The sequence below is a fragment of the Vidua macroura genome, chromosome 5, assembly GCF_024509145.1.
Source record: "Vidua macroura isolate BioBank_ID:100142 chromosome 5, ASM2450914v1, whole genome shotgun sequence".
NCBI lineage: Eukaryota > Metazoa > Chordata > Aves > Passeriformes > Viduidae > Vidua > Vidua macroura.
Window position 1 is genome coordinate 49133916 of NC_071575.1, and position 27787 is coordinate 49161702.

General features: G+C 38.6%; 1 protein-coding gene across 1 annotated transcript; it reads left to right on the top strand.

Annotated features, from left to right (window-relative positions):
• The first annotated feature begins 287 nt into the window (after window positions 1–287).
• Window positions 288–27294, top strand: TES (testin LIM domain protein). Its single transcript, XM_053977927.1, has 7 exons — window positions 288–372; window positions 10571–10656; window positions 18739–18985; window positions 20179–20514; window positions 23733–23948; window positions 24471–24629; window positions 25838–27294. The coding sequence occupies exons 1-7, from the start codon at window positions 346–348 to the stop codon at window positions 26027–26029; spliced, it is 1263 nt and encodes a 420-aa protein (XP_053833902.1). The 5' UTR covers window positions 288–345; the 3' UTR covers window positions 26030–27294.
• Window positions 27295–27787: the final 493 nt, after the last annotated feature.

Genomic DNA, 27787 nt, shown 5'->3' on the forward strand with positions numbered 1-27787 from the left:
AGGCACACTCGCATTATAGCCCGAGATCTCCTCTTTTCTCATGCTTCGGGAGACTCCGCATTTGTAGGGGTCTGTACCCGAAGGCGAGAGGCTGCACCAGCGGCGCCCCGCCGAGACCCCCCCCTGCCAGCGCTGACTCACGGCCGGGCCGGGCGGGGCCGGGCGAGGCCGGGCGGGGCGGCGGGGATTGGCTGCCGGGCCGGCGGCGGCCGGCGGGGATTGGCTGCCGCGCGGCCTTTGTTCGGCTGCAGCCACTGCCGCAGGGCAGCGGAAGTTTGAGCGTCGCGGAGCGCGCGAGTCGAGACTCCTCCGTGGGAGCTGCCTCACGGCCAGACCCGCCCCGCCATGAACCTGGAGAATAAAGTGAAGAAGGTAAGGAGAGCTGCCCACCGGGGTATCTGCCGCGCACGCCGGTGTCCGCTCTATGGGGAGCGGCGGACCCGCCTCGGCGCCGCAGCCCCCGGGAGGACTGCCCTGGGGTCGCCCCGGGGTGCCGGGATCAGCCCTTCCCGGCGCCCCGCGCTTCCCGCCCGGGCCCCGTCGCAGAGGTGGGAGGCAGGAGCGCTGTCTGCCGGGTACCCCCGGGGTAGGTAGTCGCCGCAGTTGGTGCCCCAGGTGGGGACGTACCGCTGTTCTGTCATGCAAGTTAAACATGTGTTCGGTCCCCCCAGTAAACCCCTGAGATCTGATAGCTGCTTTCATGTATGTGCGCTGTGTACGTAGGCATGAAACTTAAATTACAAGCAGCCAAGTCGCTGTTTGCGGTTATGTTAGTGATTAATTTCAGACCTATGATGTGACTGACTCCTTACAAGTGTGTTATCATCGTTCGTATGGATTACCCGCTTGAGCGAGAAGCCTGGACTTGATTTTTCGTTTTTTTTAAAGATATATTGACTAGTTAGTTGCGTCAAACTGGTAAGAAACAAAATGTAAGTAAAAGAAAGCGATAGGTAATCCAATTGTATTGAATCTCTTTCCAAAACGAACCATTTAAAACTTCCTATGTAAAACTGACTTCACGTGGGATACTCTTGTAAGTCTTTGCTTCTAGTTCTTTCACAAATTAAACGTAGTGCTAAAGCACTGACTTTTATAAAATTAAAAACTTATTTGTAGTATCTGTTTTAATACAATTTGATAAGGGGAAAAGGACCTTTATATGTGAACATGGGTTAAATCTATACATAACCTTCATTGAGATGTGAAAAGTAGTCTTTTGAAATCAATGTTTGAGGGGTTTATTCCTGAATTGTTTTATTTAAAGGTAGCAACTTGTTTTAAAATACACATACCTGTGTGCTTTTCCAACTTGCAGGCTAGAAACTGACTGGGGGGGTGAAAGTAGTTGTGTAGTGTGGAGAGCAACCTGTTAAGGCTGAATCCTAGCAATGGGTGGCCTTGAGTTACAGCTTGCTCCAAGTGATGTCACCACGTGATAGTGTCACTTGGGTGAGGATCTTGCTTTGGAGGAGCTGCCTATCTCAACCCCCAGTCATTAGGCCATCAGCATACAGACGGGTGTAGCTAAGTGCTGTCGCTGTCTTTAGAAGGTGGTTGTGTGCACAGGGTTGTTCCCCTTGTGTTACTCCTTGTATGCAACGAAAATAAGCTTCTTGAGTACATTTGCTTGTATTTTCTAAGCACAACTTAAACTTGATGGCATCACAGAGCTTGTTTGCTGGAAGCTTTTTGAGCTCCAGGAGGTGAAAGACACATATTTGTGGAAGATAAAGCATTCTAATTCAGAATTTATTTATCTAAAGAGAAAATTCTGCTGATCATGGAGTCTTGGTTTGAGTGAACATTGCTGAACATCTGCTAGAAATTACTCTGTAATTATTGGGTAGTTGTGTGTGTTTTAAATTTATTTGACTATTTTTGCCATATTTTTCTTGCTCTTCTTCTACTTCTCTTCTTCATCAACTTTAAAGATTCCTGAAGACTTTCCTAAACCTGTTCAAATAAACATAAAAGCTAGTGCCACAAAGGAAACCAGCAAAGCTCTCTTTTATGAAAATAGTATTTTTGTTCTTCTCTGCTTTAGTGTTAATATGCAGAGATGTCTATGATTTGAAAAACATCACATTTTCTCTGTTTCTACTACACGTGTATTCAGAAAACTGTGCCTCTTATTGTGCTGTCTCTCCTCCCTGGCTCACATGTTCTCATCTTCTTTCTCTTTGTAACTTGGATGAAGCTTATTTTCCAAGGGAACAGAAGAGGCTCTCTGAAAGTCCCTACAGGGAGAACTGGAAGCTTTGCTAGGTACCAGCAAGTTCGGTACAAAATTCTTCTTTTTGACTACCAAAATTTATTTAATTAAAACTTCCTAAGTTTTGTACACTGAATAGAATAGCAATTTCATGTCAACTCTGGAATAACTGCGTGTCTTCCTTTTCTGTCCTTTAGTTCCAATTCTCAACCTGTTCTATTATCTTTTTGCTTCTCTCTTTTTTGCCAACTTCCTTCTTTCTTCAAAGGTGGAAGAACATTCTGAGAAGTGTCCAGTCAAGATTATCAAAACCAGTGAACTACTTGGCTTTTAGAAGAAGCTTGTCCTGAGGTGGAGATGCCTGTGTCAGATTTTTAGTCCATCAGCAGCAATGGGTCGCTTTACCACATGCTGTAGTTCTCACCTGTCTTTGTCTTGCACCCTGGACCAAAATAGCTTGGGTTCTCTTACCAAATGTACTTTATGTAACCTTTTATTTTGTAGTGACTTGTACGTATTTATTGCCTGGCAAATAACCTGGTAAATACTCTGGAGTGGTGAGTGGCTAATCTGCCTGTTGGGTAGGAATTTCCTATAACACTGGGCAGAAGAAAGTAGGAATTGTCATATTGTCCCCAGATAAGTAATTCCATTGCATTTTTGAACTCTTGAGTTTAGATGTTGGCTATTCTGTAGCCCTGGTGTTCAGCAGAGCAGAAGGAAATGAATGCCTGTTGGAGCAGCATGTGGTGTGGAGGCTCAGACACTCAGCTGGTGCTAGAAAAGCTGCTTCCCCTACCCACAACTGCTAATTTATAACTGTACAGGGTAATATATTGGAATGTTTTCTGTTTCTGGGAAACCTGATAGATGAAGTTTCCAAGGTGGCATTCCTAAGATTTCTCTAAGTGTCAGGAATCCATGAGTCCATTCTTCATTTTTGAGCTTCTGTATTATATGTTTGGAAAGTAGCTACATACATTTATATCTATGTGTCTAAGTTTGTGAAGAAAAAGAACACTCAGAGAAAGTCTGTTTTCATTGTTGATATTAGGTTTGGTGGGGTTTTTTCTCCAAATGTAACAGTTCTATCACAGTCTGTCTGATTGGAATTGCTTCCCTCCAGTACAAGACCAGTAGGACTCCAACAATGTACCTGTTCTTCAGCAGAAGAACTACTGCCCCATCTACCACAATTTCTAACCCATCCTTTCAGCAGTGGATACCTTATATACTTTTATACCTTATATGTCTCGTGACAGAAAAGCAGCAGTCCTGTTTAGTGTACCCTTCTGAAGGAATCTTCAGGGCACAATTACTTTGGCTCAAACTTTTAATTTATTTTCTGTTTGATTTCTTTCATGTGTTGTAAAACTCATCTTGCTATCTTAATAAGTGGCCAAAGGAATGAGCACTACTGTGTAACCAGATGTCTCGCGTGGTCTGAATCCTGGACTCTGGACAGCCACAGCCTGCCAGAAACAGAAATTTCAGCATGCACTTTCTGTACTGAGCAATATATATGCTGAACATATGCAAATGTGTGGTCATGTAAATTTTGTAGTCAGTTCACCATGCTTTTTAGAGCTATTAAGTAACTGGCAAACATCTAGGCAGTGAATAGTGTCTTTTTGGCTGCCTTTGAATACTAAGTCTAAGACTTTCATGGTCTGTTACAATTTTCCTTTCAAATTTAGGGGAAACTGTACAGTTTTCTCCTTTTTCACAGGGGGAATTATATTTGCTTTTGCATTTGAGGATCATGAAGATAGTGTTTGTATAAAATGAATGCACAACAGAGCTGCAGGGTAAGAACAGGAGCTCCAGCTTGAAAAGTACTTGTGCAAAAAACAGACCACTGTTTCTCCCAAATACAATATATGCTGTGTTCTCAAACCTTGTTTTGAGGCTATAGGGAAAATAAAGATTTAATGCTTTGTGTTGAATACTCTAGCAGAACCTTGTTATAACAGCCTGGATTCCTGCCCTGTCTGCCACCTCTGTGAACTTGGTAAAATGAATCAGTAGGTCACAGTCCTGCTTTTCAGCCCTGCTGGCAGCACAGTCTCATGCTTCACTAGAGAAAATAAGAATCTGGCAGTGAGTCTGTTCTGTATAAACTTTAACAGTATAATACTTGCTTTATAAAAAGAACTTTGCTTGCAATGGAGAAGGGGCAGGGCAGTTTGGGTAGAAGAGGTGCAACTTCTCTGGTGTGGAATTTGTGTGGTTATTTTTCAATGGCATGGGACTTAGTTTGTTCTGTTACAGTTGGAAAACCAAACACTGAGTGTTTTAGACATTGCTAAGTCAACAACTGTAATGATCCTTGATAAATGAACGGTGAATAAAGTATGTGTAGGAGCAAAGTCAACTTTTCTGTGTTTTGCAAAGCATGATTTAGTAATGTCTGCTGGACTGCACTTCCTGTTGAGGTCACTGTTTGTTTTGGTGTTACTGCTATGGAAACCCATTATAGTAGATCTTTTTTTGCTGTTTCATATGTATAGTGAGATCAAGGAAATGTACTTTTATTCAGGGGTGAGTTTTGCCTGAAAGCGGAAGAATGAAAACATTTATGTAGATATGAGAGGAACTACTTTGGTTTTGTTCACAAGGAAACTAAGCAACTGCTTCCTGCATATGCTGTGGGGTTTGAGGGTTTTTCCCCCCATCAATGTTTAAAAAAAAAAAAAAAAAAATGTGAATAATTTTTTGGAACACCTGTCTGTATCCACACCTCTAGGTATTTTTTGCCCAGCATCCCTGGATAGCAGCTTGGCAAATATGGCACACCTAAACTAAACTTTTTGACTCTTACTCTATTTTTTCCTATAGCAAAAGTATTCCCTAGTGTCTGACTATAAAATATCATGAAATGCCTGAATAGCAAGTCAAGAAACTCTTTGAATGCAGGACTGCATGACTTTTAAGATCAGATGAAAATTTCTTCAATAGGGTATAATTATAAACCAAGTATTTTGCAGCAAGGGGGAAAATTTACTTACTTAGAGTTACAGTATTCTGTCATGAAAGTAAGAAATAGCTGATTCTGCAGTTGTTCCTGGAAATAAAGAAAGAAATGTTTCTATTTTCCTCTAAGTAATAGTAATGGTGACTAGCAATTTTCAATGAAATTTTATTGGTAAAAGTTGCTTAAAATTACTTTTTTTATTTCAAGAAAGTATACTGAACATGTCATGCAAATTACTATCTTCTTCTTAGCAGATACAAAGTTTGCAGTTATAAGGGTGCAGATGTAAGTATCTATAATGTAGTATATTTTAAAATTGTATTTTACAATCTGATTAGATATGTATGTTTCACTTATATAAAACTAATACTTATGTGTATCGGTTGTTTATATATATATATATGCATGGGTTTTTTTATAGGGATGTATAGGTACAAACCCCCCTAATATGTAGTTTTTGCTGATGACCAAAGTTGGTGGGGTTCTTTTAGGTCCTGGAGACTTTAAGGAAGAGCAGAGCTGTTAAGATGAAAGCATGTTACCTAGCATCTCAAATCTGGTCAAATTAACAGGTAAAAGGAGTCAGGATGCTTCTGTCATGACATTTCCAAGAATACACCAGATCTAACTGTACTCCAGTACTGCTGTATATGTGTTTCTGGTTTTGTTGGGGGATTTTTTGGTTGTTTTTAAAGTCTGCCTAACTCTTTATTTCTGCCTTGTTTTCAGTCTGAGGTTGTCTAGCTGCAGCTTTTAAAAGCTGAAAAAAACCATGCTCTTTCCTGAATGACTAAAGCTCCTAAAAAATGAATGTGTAGGTTTCCAGGTCTGCTTCTCAAAACCTAATGTTAGAGGATGTAACTGGGTAAGAGTGCTGATGTCAAAACAAAATCCATGGAGTATTGTGAAAATGCCTCTGCAGTTCTGGATGATGGATAGTGTTGTATTGGAGGCTTACAGATTGTGTTATAGTGTGTGTCAGCTGCATTCAAACTTAGCTAGTGTAATGCTGGACTTTGTGAATAAACAACTCTTGTTTTCTCTCCAGCTGAGCTATCTTTGATAGCTGTTAGCCTTTTGAAGGTACACTATGTAGCAGTGTCTTAAATATTTAAATTCTGAGCTATTTGATATTTAGTAGAAGATATCACAATAAAATAAATTCCTGAGACTTTGGTACTATCAGGCTATTGCAGCTTCTTGATTTATTCCTCTGCCTGTCCTGCCCAGATCATCTTCCAAATATTTTTCTTGGATGCGACCACTTTTTGGCATCCTTCTTTCTGTGCAAAATGGACTTTTGTACCCAGGGTTCTTAATTCCAGTCAACTTTTCCCTAAATCAAAACACATACTTTAAAAACCCCAGGGTCACAGTTGTCATCAGTTTTATTAGACATGTTAAAACATGTTAAACATGTTAAACAAATATAAAGTGAATTGTGGGATACTGCTTTTTGTTACAAATCTGAATTTTGTTTTCCTTCTCGTACAGTGTCTGTGACAGTTTTTAAGATCATTGTCCAGATATTCATGTGTCTTTTGTAGTGGTTTGTCCTTCTTTCATTCAAGAATCATAAGAAGTATCACTGATCTTCTGTTTTTAAAGTTTAAATGTTGTAACCTATTTTAATTTTCCATTTGTTGTTTTCCCTGCTAGAGAAGACTTCTGATGGTACAGAATATAATGATATAAGATCAGCTCTCAGCAACAGAGCATGCACAGCAGTGAGATTTCTCATGTTTTTGGGGGGTTTTTTGTTTGTCCTTCCTGCTTTACCTTCTCTTCTTTGAAAGTGCCTAAAGCACATTAAGATGTACTAGAAATCTGTTGCACTCTACAGGTGCTTTCCCACTCAAACATCCAAATAGATCAATAATTAACTAATCTTCAAACTAGAACATTCCTAGAATTTTATGGTAAATCTAAGAATAGCTTTAGTGTGGATCACTTCAATTCTGTGCTTGGAACACCTTCAAGCACAGGAGAAAGCTCTGCAAAAAAGTCATAGTCACATCATCTTCTTTACTCCGGCTGTTTAAATCAGTACTGGGTATTTTGGTAATACCAGATGGATTTGGTTAGCTTTTGCTGTAAAAAAAAAAAAAATTAATGGTGGTAGACAGACAGGAACCTTCTTCTAGCAGGATTCAGGTGACCTGTGTGTGCCATTTCTGCCATAACTCCATTTATGGGGAAAATGGGTTCCCTGCTGTTCCAGACAAGCATTTTACCTGTCCAGTGCTCAACCTGCTCTCTATTACTGGGTGTTTCTGCTTGGTGCTGGCCATGTTCTGCAGAAGACATGGAGACAGATGGATAGAACTAAAGAAGCACCACACTGAAGTTTGAGGCTTTCTGAATTTCCTAAACTACAGCTGAATTGGCTGCTGAAGAAGAAAATAATTTCTGAGGCTGATGTTTTCTTACAGCTGAAGGATGTCCTGTTACAGGCCTCTGGAGAAATATGTGTAATGCACTGACTTGTGGATAACAATAGCCCGCAGTGCTTTTGAGTTTGGTTATTTTATATCTTAATTTTTGGCAAGCTTCTCTGTCAGAACAAAGGCTGAGGCTGTGTGTGCATCTAGAATCACATCTAGTTTGGTTTTTAGTGTGCCTTTCAGTCTTGAGCTAAACTTTTTCCAAAAGGTACCCAGATATTGTGTATTTCCATAAGGTAATTCCCTTCTTTCTGTTTCACAGCAAACTGAAAAACCTGTTTCAAAACAAGTCTCTCTCATTTGCTAATTCAATTTGTCTTGAGCTGCACAAGCATTTACACAATGGTGTGCTCTTTATTTCTGGGGAGGGAATATAGAATGCTGTATTTCTAAAGAAATCTGCACTAAGACTGCTGGCTGTGAAAGTGCAAGTAGGCTGGCTGGTTGTTGTCCCTGTAGTCTGGAGAGAGTATGTTCTGGGTGGAGCATTTAGATAGCACATATTTCCTCTCCTTAATTTGTTACTAAAGAGGGGGTTTTTTAGCTTAAAAAAAACCTTAAATGTTAGGAGGCTTGGAAATTATAGTTAAAATGGTTTTTGAGATTCTTCTGTATTTCTTGCTTGAATTTCAGATTCTGTTTTGGGAATTTTTGAAATGCCAAGCTTATTTTCCAGTAGTATGAAACAGTATAACTGTTGTCACTATTACAAGTGATCCTATGTTTCTAAATCTTCTAATTGCAGTACTAATGAGGTTATGATTATTTCTCTTTCTTCTCATTCCACTCTTTTTGAAGGAAGGGAGAGCCTGAGCATAAAGAAGTAATGCCAGTTTGTAACTGAAGTAGCAGCAAGAGAGAATGGGTTATGTTGTCTTTTTTTTCTGTTGATCGGGGTTTTGGGGGAGTTTTGTTTGTTAGTGCACGTGCAATCATATTTTAAGTTTAACAACTTTTTAGAGAGGATGACTTCAAGACAATACCAAATGAAAAACAACCTGTCTCTCCCTCTTCCCCCTACCCCAACCCCCCCCCCCCCCGCTCAAAAAAAAAAAAAAAAGTTGTGTTGCTTTAGCTTCCTTTTTCCCTTTATAAAACATCCTGGACAACATCTTGTTCCCTTTGAGTGTGAATTGAGAAGAGTGCTCAGCTTTTTGTGATTTGTGGTGTGTGTGTGTGCGTGTATATATAGGAGATCTCTGGATTCCAGATGACAAGAGTCCTATTAATGGCCATCTTAAGTGAAGATGAACTTTTATTAACCAGTTAGCTTATCAAAAGTGTAGCTGATGAAGAACCTAATCTTCAAAGTTATGCTTATTTTAAATATCTACTGGTATATATAGGTTAGCACCTATAACATGTGAACTTCATGAGCCCTTAGGTTGATGAAGATGTCACCATGATGACAGCCAGCTTGTATTTAATCTTCCAGATATGGAAGAAATAATGTCATCTCCTTCTGTCCACAGCTGCCAACATACCTCCTTCTTCTAAACAGATCACAATCTTCAGGGTAGTTTTCCTCAGGGATGTCTGATCATTGTTGAGGCAATGATCCTTTTAATTATAAAGTAACTGAAAACATGATATTCCCTGCATTTTACCATGTGTTCTGTATCAAACAAGTGGTTGGTGAATAATCTGTTCTTTATTTTGGACAGAGACAAGTTGAAAGTTGACCTGGTTTATATCCTTGTACATACAATAATAGTAGTGTGATTTTTCTCAGTAAATGGCAAACTTAATAACAGAACTCTATCACCTCATGTAATTAATTTTGGCATTGTGTTGTTGCCAGAACTAAAGTTAGTACCAGAACTTGTCAGTTCTAGCTCAGTTTCCATTAATGGTAAAAGCTAAACTGCAGATGAACTGTTTCTAGCTACAGCTAGTTGGGAGTGCTTCTCCTACTGCGTGGGGTGTGGGGACAGCTTTCTCTCTACACATTGGGCATGAGCCTGCATACCAGCTATGACCACATTTCCATGGTCCTTCATCTGTCTGATTTGAGAGCCACATTCTTCAAAGGTTTAAAGTGCTGGAGTGAGACATTTTAATTTTACTGTGCTATGTGAATGCATAAGTTACCCTGCTTCATATTTGTTTACCACCTCAAACTTTAAAAGCTGTTACTTGGTTAAATTTGCTGCTGTATGATGATATATGATGATATATTATGTGAATACCTTTACTCTGCACTGTTGCCTATATTCTCTGATATTCCCTCTGCATTGTGAATTGTTCATCCATCCTTTTGAAACTCTTTACATATCGCTTCTGGTAGTTGATTTTGCTAACTGTGCTGTTTCTCTTTCCCCTCAGAAAGTCAGCTGGTATGAGTCCAGCTGAAATGTAATTGTAAAAGGTATATGCTACTCTCAGTCACTATCAAAGTAGCCTCAAATATACTTGGAAATATTAGACAGACCACTTAGTTGTCTCCTTTATTTGAGATTAGTGCAAATAAATCTGGGGTCTGCTTATTTCTTGGTCTCCTGTATTTTGCCAAGTCATATACTGTAAATCACTTTGTCCAGATAGCTGGATTAAATGTCCTTTGACTTGAGGTCTTCTGGCCTCACTTACTTTGATTTCACAGCCTTAGACCTACGAAAATGCTGCAAAGAATCTGCTTTTTCTCCTGTGTGAAGTTTGTAGAGCAAGCTGGGCTGGGGAGAAAAGTCACCAGAAAAGTACTAAGGCTACCTCTGCCGCCTTAGCTCAATCCTATGTAGAGGCTTGTGTGACCACTGCTACTTATATAGATACAATAGGAAGGTAAGTGCACCCCAAATGCTGTCCTTATTTATGTCAGCTTAGTCAATGCTTAATCTTTTGATTTAGCTGTTGATTGCAGACTATATAGGCATGAGTAAGATCATTCATGCATGATAATACTTGAAGCTGACTATAGTCATGTTCCTCTGTACACAGATGGGCTTGGGCCATGAGGAGGGATTTGGTGCCCCCTGCTTAAAATGCAAGGAAAAGTGTGAAGGATTTGAGCTTCATTACTGGAGGTAAGTGACACCAAATGTATCCTAAGCTGTGACTCAGCACTGCAGACCTTGACATATGTATGCAAACGTCTAAGTAACCATTTTTGTTCTCTCTCTCAATTAAACTGTTAAGATGTTTTTAAAAAGCTGGCCCGGTTCAGGGCCAGACATTCTCAGATGCTTTACAACAGAGTATCTAATCACTTCTGAACATGCATTTTTGTCTGCCCTGAAGTGAATGGTAGTACTTCTACTGCAGCACTTGTTTAAGCTGACTAAACAATTGAAGTAGATTTGTAAAAACATGTCTAGCCTTACTGTAAGAGACCTGACAGGGAAGAAGTGTGTTTTATCTCTGTAATAAAATGCTTTTCCAACTCCTGACGAAATACGTAAGCTTTGATGTGAGATATATGTAAAATTATTTTGAAAATATTTAAAACTTTGTACACACCTACAACTTATTTAGATGGGGAGGAGGTGTCACTTGTGTGTGTCACATAAATTCAAATAAGTTAGATAACACTGAGCCTTGGATAGTGAACTGTTCCTAAATCAGTGAGTTGATGATAGCAGTAAATAGTCTGTCATTTTGCAGAAACTTTTTATTTCATTAAGACCTTCCTTGTTTTAATGAAACAAGATGTATATAGGTATATTAATGCATTTATGTATCACTGGCCCAGTTCACTCATAATATTGGGCATCCTCAGTATGTAGCTTTGTAATTCTGATTTTTTAGGAAGAAGGTCCCTCTCAAAGGGAAAATCCTGAAAAGAACAGAAAAATAGCTTTTAATAGCACTAGCATATGCTATCAATGAAAATTATTGCATTTAACCAATGCTAACTAGCTAGAGTGAAAGTTGCATTTGCAATAGAATTTTGTTTTGTCTTATGAGGTAGCCTTTGTACGCCAGCCATAGTGGCATCAGGTGCTGATAAGGCCTAGGAGGTTTTACATTTTCGCCCAAATATTTGACTGCAGATGAGACTGTTTAGAAAATAATCAGGCAAACAAAAACAAAACACAGCAGAAATGTGTTATAAGTTGATACATAATCAAGAAGCTATATTCTTATCTGTAATATGTAGCTATAGAAACAACTTAGAAATAATGACATGGATCAAGAAGTCTTAATTCACTAATAAGTAAACATGATCATCTAAAGATAAAAGAAATAATTAATGGAAAGACTTTTTCAATATGCAGTGCATCAGTGAGGGGTCATGTGTAGAAGTAATAGTAAAATAAAACAACTGATGTAAGTAATGCAATAAAAGAGAATTTTTAAAAGTGCAACTGTTAATAGTGTTTATCCATTGTTGAATGAGAAATTGTATTACTTTCTGCTGAAAGCTCTTTTGTTCATAGTCACTGTAATGCCCACACCTTCTCTTTTATTTTACTTTTTCTTAATTGCCAATGTTACACCTTGTAATTGCTACATTATTCTTTAACATGAAATAATTTGGATTAAAAAAAATAAAATGGTTAAAGTGATTTAGTTACATCATAGTATGATTGCAAAGTTAAAAGGTGTCTGCTTCTGTGTGGGTATTTGGGGTTTTTTGCCTGTGTTTTTCTTTATCCATATTGCATTATCTTCCTGTGGTTAGGGCTCATTGTGCCAGCTCCTGAAAATATAGCTCATCAGAACACTGTCTCTCCTAGAAAAGTAAGAGTTTGTAAACAGCAGTGGATTAAAGAGCAAGTAATGAAAAAGATGTAAAAACAGTGACTATTTAGCTAAGATTTAATTTGGAAATTGAGTCCATATAGGCTAGACCAGATAAATAAGGTGGCTGGAAGAAGTCTGAGAAGCTTCATCTAAGGGTTAGACAAATGTGGCACATACCTCTGAAACAGTCAAAAAGTTAGCAATTGTGAGAGAATTCAAGAATGGGTTGGAAAAATAGCTGTTCTTCCAGCAGAGTTATTACCAGTGACAGTAAGAGTGTGAATCTGAAGTCTTAATTCAGTTCTGTGTAAATAGTTTTCAAAGGAAAAAATATATTAATATGCTTTGCATGATGCATATATATTTTTTAGTCCATCACTTAAATGGAGCACATTGCATCCCAAATATCTGTTTACTTAGTTGTTAGCCTTTAAATCTCAAACTCTAAGTAGGAATAAACTGTAGCACAAGTGGACAGAATATTGTCTTTATAACATGAATAGTCAAAATCAGTTCAAGTTTACCCACTTATTTTATTGCTACTTGTCTGTAAAAGACAAGTCTTGAAGTAAGAATTGTAATTAGAGAAACAGTTACACATTGGGAGAATAATTGGGGGTAGGGATTGACCCTCGTCAGCAGCCAAACACCCATACAGCTGCTCGCTCCCTGTTCCAGACATCAGGGTGGGAGACAAAAAAGGAGAAGCAAAAGTGAGGCAACTCCTGGGTTGAAATAGTCAGTTTAATAGGTGAAGTGGTGCAAAGGGAATCACTGGCCATCTCCCACCAGCACACTGATGCCCAGCCAGTCTCCAAGCAGTAACTACTTAAGAATTCAGAAGCCCTGACTTCTTAATCCTCTATTTCTGTTTTATTGCTTATGATGTTAATGTAGCATTTAAACCCCACTGTCCAATTTTGAGTCAGCTGTGCCCCTTCCCAGCTTCTTTACTTGCTGAGGCGGGGTGGGGGCAGAGTTCAAAAACGGGGAAGCCTTGACTTTGTGCCAGGAGTGCAGAGTACTAGCAAGTCCTATCAAGGCTGTTTTAGCTAGAACCCCGAAGCACAGCTGCCTAAGGGCATTATGAAGACAGTGACCTCCGTGCGAGCCAGACGCAGCCCAGCGAGCGGGGCAGTAGCGGCAGCGTGTGCCGGGCGTGGTTCTGCTGCGGGCTGTGCAAGGCTGACACTGCCCTCTCCTGGGGACAGCCGAGGAGCTTCGGCACATCGCACTGCTCTTGGTCTAATAGGTGAAAACGCTGTTCCTCAAAGAGCCAACATGTAATTTCTTTTTGTATTTCCATACATACTTCCTCTGGGGAGTCAGGTTGTAAAGCGCACAAAAAACCCAAGCGTACCTATCTAGTAGCAGGGCTTTACTGCTACTAAGGAGTTACTATACCCTTCTTGTCTATACTGGGAGTATTTGGAATATATCTCTTCTGGGGTGGCATATATTAAGTCTTTTGTGCTGTAAATTTTGACACACTGTATGGGCAGGTTTTATAGATGCAGAACTGTAGATTGAGGCTAGTATAGAAATGGTGGTAAATGAAGCCTTTAGTAAAATTTATTCTTAAATTTTGAAGTTCTGATAGCCTCAGTTTTAAAATTGTCCTCAGAATCATGCTTCTGTCCAAGTGTAACAGCAGCAGAAAGTGAAGAAGGTCTTTTTAATTTAGGCGTTAGATTTATTTCAAGCTGCAAAACTCACACGTGTCCAGTGGGTCAGGCTGGATGTAAGAGATTGCTACTCAGTTACATATTGCTCTTAGGGAATGTATTTCCCACTAGAGGGGACTATGGGACGGGAGTGAGAAGTTGCTAAAATCAGGAGGGAAGGTTCTGATTTATCTTGGTTGCATATGTACAAGAAAGTGGTAACTGTCCCTCATGTGACTTCCCAAGATGCTAAAAAAAACTACTGAAAACAAGAATCTTAAGTTTGGGAATTATTTTTTTCAGCATGTGGCTTCTCTGCACAGATACAGTATGTGGAAGGCAGGGAGAATCCTAAGTTGGCTTTAAGATTTTCTGATTCTACAGCTGGCAGGGAAGCATTGAGATGCAGTTCAAAGCAGTAGCAATTACTTATAGCTGCATTAGTAGCAGGAAAACATTACAGAAGGAGTCACAAAATCATAGACTTGGATGAAGAAGCAAAGTGCCTTCTCAGTAATTTCATTGATAATGCAAAACTGGGAGGAGTGGCCGATACACCAGAGTCCTGTGCAGCCCTTGAGAAGGATTTTGACAGGTTGGAGAGGTGGGCAGAGGAGAGCCATCTGAAATTCAACAAAGGCAAACGCAGGGTCCTGCACCTGGGGAAGAATAACACCATGCACTAGGACAGGCTGGGGGCTGACCTGCTGGAAAGCAGCTCTGTGGAGAAGGATCTGGGAAGCCTGTGGAAAACAAGCTCTCCCTGAGCCAGCAGTATGCCCTGGGGCCAAGAAGGCAAATGGTGTCCTGGGTTGCATTCTGCATGTGGAGTGCTGTGTCCTATTCTGTGCTCCTCAGTACAAGGGGGACATGGAGCTCCTGGAATGGGTTCAGTGGAGGGCAGCAAAGATGATTAAGGGGCTGGAGCATCTCTCTCAAGAGGAAAGGCTGAGGGAGCTGGGCCTGTTCAGCCTCAAGAAGTGAGGGGACCTCATCAATGTCTATCAGCATCTGAAGGGAGGGTGTCAAAAGGGTGGAAGCAGGCTCTGCTTGGTGGTGCCGAGCAATAGGACAAAAGGCAGTGGGCAGAACCTGATGCACAGGAAGTTCCACCTGTGCATCAGTTCTTCCACAGGAAGAACTTCTTTACTGTGCAGGTGACCAAGCACTGGAACAGGTTGCCCAGAGAGGCTGTGGAGTCTCTCTCACGGGAGATATTCAAGAACCATCTGGATTTTGTGATTCTGTAAAAGGAGAGGTTAGTCGTTCTGCATTGGAGGGCACAAGCCTCGGGACTTGCCAGGTGTTTGTTGAGGATTTCTCTATGCTTGCAGCTGCTGCCTCCTGTCACTAGGAGCCAGCATAGGAAGGATCATGATCCATCTTATTTTTCCTCTCTATAGACCAAAACATAGGCAGTCAGGAGGATGGTTAACATTTGATTTTGGAGAAGGAACTGGAAGTCTTTGATCCTTCATGTCAGCAGACATTCAGGACACAGGAATTCATCTCTAGAGAAAATGGAATCTCTATACCTTTCTTCCTTGTTCTTTCTAACTACTGAAGACCTGCTAGCAAGGCACTATCTAATAGACCTGTCTTCACAGTGATACGTAACTTTTCATTCCATAGATTTTGAAGTTTTCTCCCTATCTTCCATGTTTTGAGTGGGAAAAGCTTTTCAAATTGCTGAGATGTGTGTGGAGGAACATTGCTCTGCTTTGATTAGGTCCTGAGAGCTGTGAAGACATAAGAAGTCCCTAATACCTCCTTCAGCAGGGATCTTGATGAATGTCCTCAAGTGAAGAGTTTTCAACAATGCAGATGGAGAGAACAAGAAATTTTCACTGCTTGTCCTCTTGATAGAGTCAAAGGAGATTAAATTGTCTAAAGCATATATGTTTTTGTATATTCATATGTCTTTGGATGTATATAACCACAATTGTTTTTTCTTGCTCATAAGGTGTTCACTTTAATATCAAAGATAAAGTGTCAATTATCAAACAGACTTGTGAAATATAAATTTGAGGTAATGGAATGGGGTCACTTCAGTGAGATAGCTGTATTAAAGTCAAAAAAATGACCAGCCAGTCTATTCTAAAGAGAAGTAATTGGCCATATGCCTCCTGCACAGGGGACAGTGAGTGACTAATGAGCAGGATTGTGCTGTGGCAACTAGTGAAAGAAGTTAGGACTAAATTGTAAACAGTACTATTCAGGAACAGTTATGTGTATAAATATCAACTGTATATCTTCTAGTGCTGGAAATTATTCAAGAGGAAAGATTATAAATCAGGACAGGATACTTTTTTGGGGGCTGTTAGCAGGGGGAGTGTTGGGGAGCACAGGAAATGGCAACAGCCTAGGGGATTTTCCTTCGATATGCTGACATCAGATGTGACTCAGCATTCTCCACATTCTTTCTGTATTGTTTTGTCCTGTATTCAGAGGCATAACAGTTCACAAGTTCTAATGCCAAGGCCACTATTACACCTGTAATATAGCCCCTGTAATAATGTCAATGCTGCTTTACTGTGTTGGATGCTGTAGAGTGGGTAGAGTGCACAGCCTGTGTCACGTGGCAGTTGTGACCACACAGGCAATACAGCAGTAGGAACTGTTCTTACTGAGTCTGTCTTGCAAGCAGAGCAGCTCCAGACAGCATGATCATACTTCAATTGGCGTAAGACACAAGACTAAAACCGGGGGTTACTGTTGCTAAAGATTTAAGTTGTAAGAGTAAATAAATTGTCATTGTTTGGATGGACAAACTGCTTCAATTCCAGTAGCATGTGTGCTGTGAGGCATAAAGCTGCATGGTGATCATGATGTAAATTACTAAATCTGCAAAAAGCAAGGTCGGATTCTGTCACCTGGTTTTAGATCTCAGAAAAGATATGACTGAGAATTGGTAATAAGGTATAATCACATACATGCCATAAAAGATGAGCAAAGTGAATATGAATTGCTTTATTAGTATATTAAATAATCTCTAAGTATTAGCTATGTAAAGGACTTGTGTAGACAGATGCTGAAGATCTTGCAAAATTTAGTTTCGAGTGCTTGAGATGCATAGTAAATCTTTTAGGCTTAGTGGGAAATGCTAGTTCATGCTTGAATGTTTTGGTAAACTGGGAGATTGCAAAGTGATTAGTGTATAGTAGCTATTCAGGTAAGTATCAGCTTTGAAATTCTGCACATCTTTCCTGTTATGGAAATGAGTTGGAAGCTGTCAGACAGTCTACATCTTAGTTAGTGATCTCTTTAGGTATTTGTGTGGCAAAGTGGAGTTACTTCTGCTTAACATTCTTGTTTTGCATGAGTGGCTCATTTTTAGAGTTAGATATTCTTATTTGGAGTGGACTTTATAACTTAAATTGCCACAATGTATGTTTTCTGTATAACCAAATGACCAGTGCAGCATCCACCACACACTGAAATGTTAGTACCCCACATCCTAAACTGGTGTGCATATAGAGAGGATATATTTGGGGCTGGCTGTGTATCACTTCAGGTGGCCAATTAAAGGTCTTCTTCCTTTCCCATTACCTCAGGGGCTTGCTGTAGTCATGGCATGTTCTTGTTGTGTTCCTGTGACATACCTTATCTTGGCACCTAACTTGCCTTCAAGACTATATAAAGCAAGATGCAGAACAATGTTAGAGTTTGATGGGTTTTGGCAAGCAGGATTCAGAAGCATTTTATAGCTAATAGTTTATGCTATTTGTTGTATGAAGTATAAATAATGGAGTAAACCACTGCTCATTCCTCTTCAAACTCTAGAGATCCAGAAGGTTGATATGTTTTCTTAGTCTGTAGTAAGAACCTTAGTTAACATCTAGTTTCACTGATTTCTGGCTGACTGCTTTGAACTGAAGTTCTGGGGACACTGTTAATAAAAAATGAACTAGCTCGTCTAATCCAAGGTTCTGTTCATTATATGTGAATTGTTTAATTATGCTTAAGGTAACAAATTATTTTATAATATTCGTTAGCCAAAGCAGTTGAAATATGTTGTATATGAAAGAATATCATTTATATCCAAGTAAGTAGATATACTTCTACCTTTTAAGGCTGTTTTCTGTGAAAAGTCTCTCTACAGCATATGCCAGAATACCTCTGACTTGGTTTAGAGCTGTTTTGAAAGGCTTTATCCATATAAGCCTTTAACTTTTCTTTCATCTTCTCTTTAAATTCTGTGCTTTCAACAGAACTCAGTGCAATTATACTCTTCGTATGTCTGTATGCATTTTCTTCCTTTCTTGGAAATATTTGTTTCCACACAATAGCAACCCAGTGATAACCAAATATCATGCATACAGTGAAATACATATGAAGAATACATAGTATAGTGTGTGTAACTTTGAATATATGAAGAGCAACAGAAAAACTAAAATCCCAAGCAATTGCTGGGGGAATCATGTTGATGCATTAGGTTATCTTATAATAAATCTGGTAGGTGACCTATAATGGATATGTATGTGCTTGATCGGTACTGAGATGTAACTGAAGAAATTACATAGCTTCATATTAAAAATGCATTAGTGTAGTTGACTGATATCTATCTGATAACAGTATCTGTAAATAAACAATGTAAATAATACAACAGGACGCATAAGGAGGTATTTGGCATATTGCAGAAAAAGTGTATATTTCCTAAACAAAGCACTGAAAACAAGGGTTTAGGTTCCTGGTGATGTTACTACACACCCACATGGTGTGAGATTGTAATTTTGTTCCTGTTTCCATGAATTTCAGGAAAATATGCCGCAACTGCAAATGTGGCCAGGAGGAGCATGATATCCCTTCAAGCAATGAGGAAGATCGGAAAGTGGGGAAACTTCTTGAGGATACAAAATACACAACCCTCATTGCAAAGCTGAAGAATGATCCCGTGTATAAACGCAATGTAATGATACTGACCAGCCCAGTGCCAGCCAAGAAGAACATAACCATTGATACTGTGACTTATGAGTGGGCTCCTCCTGTTCAGAATCAGACGCTTGTAAGTCCAACTCACTTTTTTTCATGTTCAATGCAAGAGTTGCTGGGAGATAAAATAGTAGAGCTTACTGGAAGGATAACTTTGCCTCCTGTAGTCTTCCTTTCTTCCTCCTCAAAACTGAAAATATGGTGCCTGTTTAATGAGTCTTGCATCTGTCATCTTGCTGTATAGATGCTTAACTGTAGAAATTTTTAAAAACCTGGAGAGATGAGGTACTTTTTTAATGCATAGGATTAAGAGTTATCAACTAAGTCTGTGGAGTCCAAGAGTTATCTACTAAGTCCCTGCACTTTTTTTATTATTCTTTCTGGTTTTTTCTTTTATTTTTCCTTTTTTTCCTTTTTTTTTCCTTTTTTTCCCCTTTTTTATTGAAGTTGAAAAATTTGCATGGAGTGTGGGCTTAAAGGAAAAAAAAATCAATACCCAACACCACATCAATTTATGTAATTGTTTAAAATTAAGGGGAACACTTAGTCTTGCTTATAGCTTTTACTGTATATGGCAAGAACAAGGTCAGTGTTGACATCTAAAAGAGCAGCTCTCTTCCAGTATGTTTTCATCTGAAGTAGATGAGATGGTAGATAGCCCTCTGAGGATCTTGCTTCACTTTTCAAACTTTGATTACTAATTTATTGTACCAAAATGTTATGCAATCCATGCCAGAATTACATTATCTCAAATTATTCCTTTTCAGTGAATTAATCAAACCTTGTGCATCTAAGACTTATTTAACATTCAGTTACCAATTTGATTTTTAGCCTTGTTATTGCTTTATTTAAGCTAGAGCGTTTTTTCCCTTAATTTAGCTAGAGTTATTTCTTCAATGGGCTGTATGCCCCAAGTACATTATTTCAGTTTCTACTTTTCTAAGACCATACTCATGATCAGTATTCATAGATAGAGACAAGGTGCTGTGTAAATGTTATTTATTCAGAGAAGTAATAACTCTTTTCTGTATGTTGTAAAGGGCTTAAAAAGGAGTCTTTCTCTTACTCTGGGAAGAAGCCAATTAATGCATCTGCTGTATTTTATCTCCATTACTTTTTCAGGAGCTTAATGTTTATGGAAAAAACCTTGTTTTTTGACAAATTTGACTGTCGCTAAAAACAGTAGAGATTACTTTAGTTGTGTTTACTTATGAGAATGGGTCTGTAGTTGAAGTGCCATCTGATATGTAATTCCTCCTGATTCAGGCTAGACAGTACATGCAGATGTTACCGAAGGAGAAGCAGCCTGTTGCTGGCTCGGAAGGCGCTCAATACAGAAAGAAGCAGTTGGCAAAGCAGCTGCCTGCTCACGATCAGGATCCTTCAAAGTGCCACGAGCTTTCCCCCAGTGAAGTTAGGCATATGGAACAATTTGTGAAGAAGTACAAAAGAGAGGCACTCGGTGTAGGAGATGTCAAGCTCCCTGGTGATGTGGAAGTGAGAGCTCCTGATGAGAATAACTTGAAAAATGGTGCTGGCAGAGGTACCTCATCTGCTGTTGGAACAATGGAGAAGTCCCCAAATCGGAAAGCATCTCAGTATGTAAGTATAAGAAGGGAAAGATAAAGCAAGAAGGTATATTATCATCTGAGTGTTCTATTTGGTCATTTTAGCCCAATTAAATTGTTAATTTGGAATAGCAGAAGTCTGGGGAGTGAAAGAAGGAACTGGAAAATGTTGTGAATGTCTGCATAGAGCCGTGGTTTCTGACAGTATTTAATGCATTGCAGAAAATAACTTCCTAGGTGACACTTTATCCTCAGTGCAAAAACATGTTAGCTTGGAGATAGTATATTAGGGTGGCTTTTACAGAATAATAATCAAAAAGCTTGTGTCATCTTATGGACCAATTGTTACATTCTTCTCCTCTTGAAGAGTTAGCTTAATTTTTGAAGCTTGTTTTCTTTTTCTTGGAAGAGCACTGAAATTACCCACTTGACAAACTGCTTTTAAAATGAAATTAAATTAAGGAATAATAAAGTAACATGTCTCCATCCTGTGTCCAACAAGTTGAACCATACAATCGCTCTTTTGACTAGCCTTCTTTTCATATTTGGTTCCATTTTCTTATCTATATTTTTTCCTTTGGTATCTGATTTCTCCTTGTAATAGCTCAACAAAAAACAAAGTATATAAAACTACCCATATTTCATGGATATTTCAAAAATTATATCCTTAATCAAGTATTTCTGACATAACTACTGCTGTGCATGTCTCAACTACCAATTACAAATTCAAAATAGGGGTAGGATTACTGAAGGAACATTAAATCAGTTAGGGGAGGTAGACATTACTTAGCAGTGTTAAAAGCCCTACTATACGTTGATTTGTAGAAATGTTGCTATTATGTGTATGAATCTTTAAAAATATTTGTCTGCAGGTTGCTTACAGAAGATTAATATACAAGTTCTAGATGGAGAAAAAGGTTGCTTAACATTGGTTATAGAATGTGGCTTTTGGTGTTATTGGGGGGTATGATGTAGTTTTTTGTTGTTTGTTTCTGAACTGACAGTGTGAAATATAAAATCAGCACCTAGGTTTTAGCTTTGGACATGGCCACTTTCCCTAAAAATTTTCAAGCTGTGCCATTTGGTTACCTGTAGCAATTTGCTATTTTTTTTTTTTGGTCACTGTCTTGTTATGGAGAATCTAAGAAACTAAGAAGATATTTTACCTTGGCTTGATTAGGTTACTATCATTTTGTCTTATATCAGCCTTTCCTGCTGGTTTACTTTAGTTTCACAACAGCAATTCTTATCTCCTCAAGGAAGACCTACAGAAATGCACATCTTGCATTGTACTCTGCTGACCAACTGCCTTGGACTATAATAAGTCAATAGCAGGAGGCATTCTGTCCTCCTGAGTATTTGTATCAGAAGGTGCTTTATTTTTTAAATTACACTTGTTTATCACTTCCAGACTTTTCTTACTCCGGTACCTGAGTATTCTTCCTGCAGTTTAAGCTAAGCATATATTATCACTGTGGGCTGTGATTTAGAAAGGGGCTTGTAGCATAAGTGAACATTTGGGTTTCTTTTCTGTTGTTAGGTACTGAATTTACACTGGGTTAAATAATCAGGATTTAGATATGTTATTTTTAAGTATTTTGTGGGGGGCATCTTATTTTTGCAATGAGACTTTGTTTCGGCTGTATGATTAGCATTATCTCAACTGCTTTTTATCAGTTTAGCATAAATTGATATATAAGAGCTCTTAAATACTTAGCAGAAGAGTACCATCCTTGTCTACACTTTTTTTATTGGTTCTGCATTTTTGCACATCAGATTTTCTCATGCGTTGTTCTTCAGACTGATTTTGAAAGCTGTATTCCTGTAGCTGTGGTAAAAAGAATCTCTTGGAAAATTAATTTTCATTATAGGAATAGACTGCACTTCATTGAAACCTGATAAAAAAATAAAAAAGCAAATCCAACATTACTAACAACCAGGTCTCCACTATTAATGTAAATATACCTATAATAATTGTCTCTGTGTTTACAAATACAAAGCTTTTTCACCATGACTGAAAGCTGAATTAAAGAAAAATAGGTACTCAGCATATTTTCATCTTGTAAAGAAGGAAATTTTTATATACCTTTTAACCACCAAAGCTGGAGATGTTGCAAATGGTAGGCAAGTGAATCACATTGCCTAGACTTTGGTCTAGGCAGCTACTTAACCTTCCAGTGGACTTCTCTTGGAGTATGAGGTCTAAAGTAGAAAGGTCAGAAACCTTTATATACATGTATATTTGAACTTTCCCTTCCATTAATTTCCCTGTATTCTGTTTCTGTTCCAAGTTGTTGTTCTTTTGGTGGCTTTCTATCTATCTTTTGAAATTGTCAGGCATCTGGGATCTGATCAATATGCCTTGTGGCCAAGGCACTTTATGTGTTTTATTTTTATATGCACACACAAAGCCACTTGTGGCTGATGTGAGTCATAAGAGGAAAACCTTCCCAGGGTGTTCAGCCCAGTCTACAGACCAGCTGGATTGCAGGAAATGCCAAACTGCTGATTAAACTGTAGATAAAAAAATTTTGCTTCAGTAACATAAATCATCTGTGGTTTTTTACTGGATGGCAAAACCCTCTCTATAGGGAGGTATTGGGCAGAAGACTGTGAAGTCTCTGGAACTGTTTGTAGTGTAGCTGTGTATGTAGTCTTTGTAGTTTATCCATAGTCACTCTCCTGTCCTAAAATCATTAATCACAGACTGTTGGACAGCAGCCATGAGTGACTAGCATCCATAGAACACAGCTTTAAAGAGAATCAGTTTGAAATATTCACTATTTTTTTATTTTCCCCACCAGTGATGCAGATATGGCTTGGTCTTCTCATGACCTATAAGTACAGCCATTTCCTTGTCATGCATTCTAGTCGTAGTTGGTTAGCTTGGATGGAGGATCATTATTCTCTCCTTGTTCCTAAGCATGTAAGGTTTACAGAGCATAACGTGAATTTTAATTGCCTGTTGTTTTCTTTAAACACTGGCCTGCAATTGCAGAATCTGAATACAGCGAAGTACAACAACCCTTTTAAGGAGCACTAATGCTATGACAGTGGAATGTGCATTGCTTATCTTGAATTTCTTACTTAAACCTAAACTAGGGTACAGGTATATCCTGAAGCACTGCTTTCTACTTGTGGGCTTAAATTTCAGTCTGGAAAGATGGAATTTATTAAGTGTGTTGATAGTATATAATTTTTATAAATACAGCTCTCAAAGACTTAATTAACTTGGTAATAACCTCTTTCCAGTCCTGCTACCACTGCAAACTGAACATGAAGGAAGGTGACCCAGCTGTCTATGCAGAACGTGCAGGATATGACAAATTGTGGCATCCAGGTTGTTTTGTCTGTTGCACCTGCGGTGAGCTTCTAGTAGACATGATCTATTTCTGGAAGAATGGTAACCTGTATTGTGGAAGACATTATTGTGATAGTGAAAGACCCCGCTGCGCTGGATGTGATGAGGTAGGAAATATCCTAGTGCTTTCTTCTAAAAAAAAGTTTGTTCCCCTGAGAAGCGATTAGTAGTTTTACTAAAACATTTCAGTGAAGGAAGATGATACGCCTTCACCAGTATAGTTGATATTTGAGTTGCAAAGAACTGAAACCAATATGGACACTGCGCATTCAGGAAAACCCATAGTTTGCTTTGGATTTGGTGGTGATTTTGCACAATCTGTAGGGACATAGGATGTGATATGTGAGGGCAAATTCTTCCAACAAGTCACACTTATGCAGTTGTTTCCTTACCAGGGACACTAGGGACCAAACTGACCCTGGGCATCAACAGGGAACAGCCCTCCTGGGGCCTCTGGCATCTATGAGCTCTTGGGAGCACCATGGAGGCTTTTGGGAAACCAACAATGGTGGAACCAGTGGGAGTTCCTTGCAAATCACAAAACATCCAGAGGCTAGATTTATTAAAAGGTACACTGTTCAAATGAATGTACTTGTTTACTTGTACACTTGTTTGTATCTTCCTCATAGCTAATATTCAGCAATGAATATACTCTTGCGGAAGGGCAAAACTGGCATCTGAAACACTTCTGCTGTTTTGATTGTGATTGTGTTTTGGCTGGGATAACCTATTTAACGGTGAATGACAAGCCAGTCTGCAAATCCTGCTACATGAAGAACCATGCTGTGGTAAGGTCCTTACAGATGTCTTAGTGTTGTGAAGGAAAGGAACATAAGTCTGTGGAGCTTCAAACTCTTACTTTTCTCAATCTGGGAGTATCTGAAGAGTATAAATTGAATATTTAGGCTTGAGTCGGTCATCTTCTTCCCCTTCAGGAAAAAGAAACCAAAGCCCACAACTTTAGGCAGCCAAGTGTTTTGTCACTTAATAAATTTGGACAAAAGCCACTCCTGGGGTGAAGGGGGAAAACTGTTGGAAAAACACCTAGAACTTAGCCAGTAGTGAAGCAGGATTTGGTAACAGAAGTAGTAAAGTAGCTGAAGATGAGTGATGCTGCTAAATGTTTAGTTCTCATCAATTGGAGTTCATTGAGCCTGGTGGGAATCAACTTCAGCTGCTGCTAAAAGCCTGTAGTTAAATACTGCAATCTAGGTGCTTTTGTTTTGTTTATTTCTACCTACACGTGCTAAAAAGGAGAGTGACTGACGGGATAAAGCTAGAAGTTCGGAAAAGAATCGTAGTTCTTGATTCGTGGTTATGCTGGAAACTAATCTGAGATGATGGTCCATTCATATCTGTAAGTTAGGTAGCTATTCGTTGGGGGCTCAGTCTAATGTGCACCTGGATGATTAATATAGTGAATGGAGAAAAAATGGTCATCTCTAGTTGGCAGTTAATAATATTCTGAGGTAGGTGTGAGGAATTGTTTTTTTGGAGAGGCTTTTTTTTCCCTCTTAAAACATTAACTTTCTCAATCTAAATTATAATTTGTGAACAACCAGATTTTAAGATAAATTGCATTAAAGACTTTATAATAACCTTTAATTATTTGGCATTACCACAGAGCTGTCAATGCAAAGGAAGATTTGTAGCTAATCTCTTCACATATTTAAGTTAATATATGAAGATCTGTGCTGTTTGACATAAAAGGTTTTTACGATTATTTGGGTATTGAGAAATCCTAACCATCATAACTGTCTAAGCTTAGTCCCAGCAGCAGATAATTTGTGTCCATTTTATTATTCTGGGCCCTCAGCTGAATTCTAATCAAAACACTTTAAAAATAAAGAAAAAAATCAAAAGCTGGAGACTTTTTTAAAAGGCTTCTTCTAACACCTGTTTCTGTCCTCCAAAAGCATTTAAGAGATCCAGGTTTTATTGCACTTGAAGAGAGCATGTGTGTGCTTCATTTCAGTATTGTTTTATTTCTCAACAGATCTGCCAAGGCTGTCACAATGCTATAGATCCAGAGGTTCAGCGTGTAACGTACAACAATTTCAACTGGCATGCCACGCGGGAATGTTTCTTGTGCTCCTGTTGCAGCAAGTGTCTAATTGGCCAGAAGTTCATATCTGTGGAAGGGATGCTTTTCTGCTCAGTGGGATGTAAGGAAAAGATGATGTCCTAAAAGAAGACATGCACAGAACTAATCGAGTATTGCTGTGTTCCAAAGGCTCTTGCATTTCTACTGTAAAATATATGGTGTCAGGGCATTTAAAATTATTGAAAGTATTAAATAGCATTTCCCAAAGATTTTTTTTTTTAATGTCCAAAGCTTCCTATGTAATCCTTATTTCTTAGCTATAATAATACTTTCTCTCTTGGAATACTGTTTCTGAGTCTTACTTCCAATTGCTTCATATAACAAAAATGTAAGAAAAAATATGTTACAAATTCTATGCATTCTAAGGGATCTCTTCACTGTGAAGAATCTTTTTGCTGTATCTTGTCTGATGGAACAAGAAAATGTGAAAATGCTCCAATTTATCTTGTTTTTGTGATAAATGTAACTCTTCCACCTCTGGTTTCACTAATTTATCATTTTTATAGTTTTTTCTGCTTTCATCAAGCACTTTAGACAAAATGATCAGTTTTACTGCCATGTACAGCTTTTGTTTTCCTGACTTCAAGTATGCAGGGAGAATGACACTTAAAAAAAAATTGCCTTTAATAATTTCTTTATTTAGTTTTGATACATGGGTTCTTGGGGGATAGTGACTTCTCATGTCTAGTTTTGAAAGTAACTCCACCAGTAGAAAAATGTTGGCTCATGTTTCTTTCTTGTAACTTTCATGCCTGGAAAAGCTTTAATTTTACAAATACTAAAGTTATGTTATAGATTGGGGGTGAGGGGTGTTGGTGTTAGAAAATAAGAGCAGGTCTTGCTTAGATTAAAAAAAAATTGCCAGAAGTAGTGGGTGTCACTTTTAGCCTTTCAGAACTGGCTTCTGTTTTATATCATGAATGTTCCTTTCGTAAGTTGTGCCTTCTATCAAGAGGGATGTGGCACATAGTACTGTATGCATTTCCAAGAATGTATTTCTGCAAATGGATCCTGCTTTTGATTTCTAAATTCTGAACCAAAGCACAAAGAAGTCTTTCCCAGAAAACTTCCAGAATTTGAGTGAAAAAATTCACAGCTTTTTATTAGCTTTGCTTACTAGATAAACCAAATGTGTGGCTCTTCCTTTGTTTCATAATTATAGACCTACAGTGAAGCATCTTAGATGTCTTTGTGCCAAACACTGAATGGGGAGTCTTTGGCCTGAAAAAAATAATAAAATAATTAATTTTAAAAGAAAAGTCTATGCAAGTCTTATGTTCAGTTCTTGTAAGTTTTATGGTGATTGTATTGTAACACCTATAAATAAAATTAGTGGTTTTCACTTTAAATTGTCTACTAATTCTGTTCTTGTTCAGTCCCCTTCAGTGGGGCAGGGCGGAAGGGAAATGTTCCCACACATCAGCTTGGACATTATTTCCTAAAAACTGAAGACCTGTATTATTGTGCAGTGGTTACTGTCTTGTGTAACATTGTTAATGTGCTTATAGGTGCAAAACAGTGGGTCTTGTTCCAACAAATGCACAACTTCAGAACTTAGTGTTATTTTTTGTTCACATAAACTATTTTAAGACATTGATGGGAAGTTTTGAATTCATACAAGTGAGGCAATGGGGTGAGAAAATAAAGTGCATTGTGATCCTTTGAGTCCTGTGAAAGTAAGACCCTCTGAGGTACACTGGGATTTTTAGATGTTGTCTAAGTTCTAAACTTTACATCCATGTTCTTGAAGTCCATACAGCTTTTCTCAGAGATCCTCAGGAAGTACAAAAAGTATATGTATTTCAGCTCATACCAATAAGCTGTATCCTTGCCAGATTTGCA

Coding starts and splice junctions, on each gene's coding strand:
- TES (XM_053977927.1), top strand. CDS start 346: ATGAACCTGGAGAATAAAGTGAAGAAG. Junction 373..10,570: donor TGGAGAATAAAGTGAAGAAG/GTAAGGAGAGCT, acceptor CTCTGTACACAG/ATGGGCTTGGGCCATGAGGA. Junction 18,986..20,178: donor CTGTTCAGAATCAGACGCTT/GTAAGTCCAACT, acceptor CTCCTGATTCAG/GCTAGACAGTACATGCAGAT.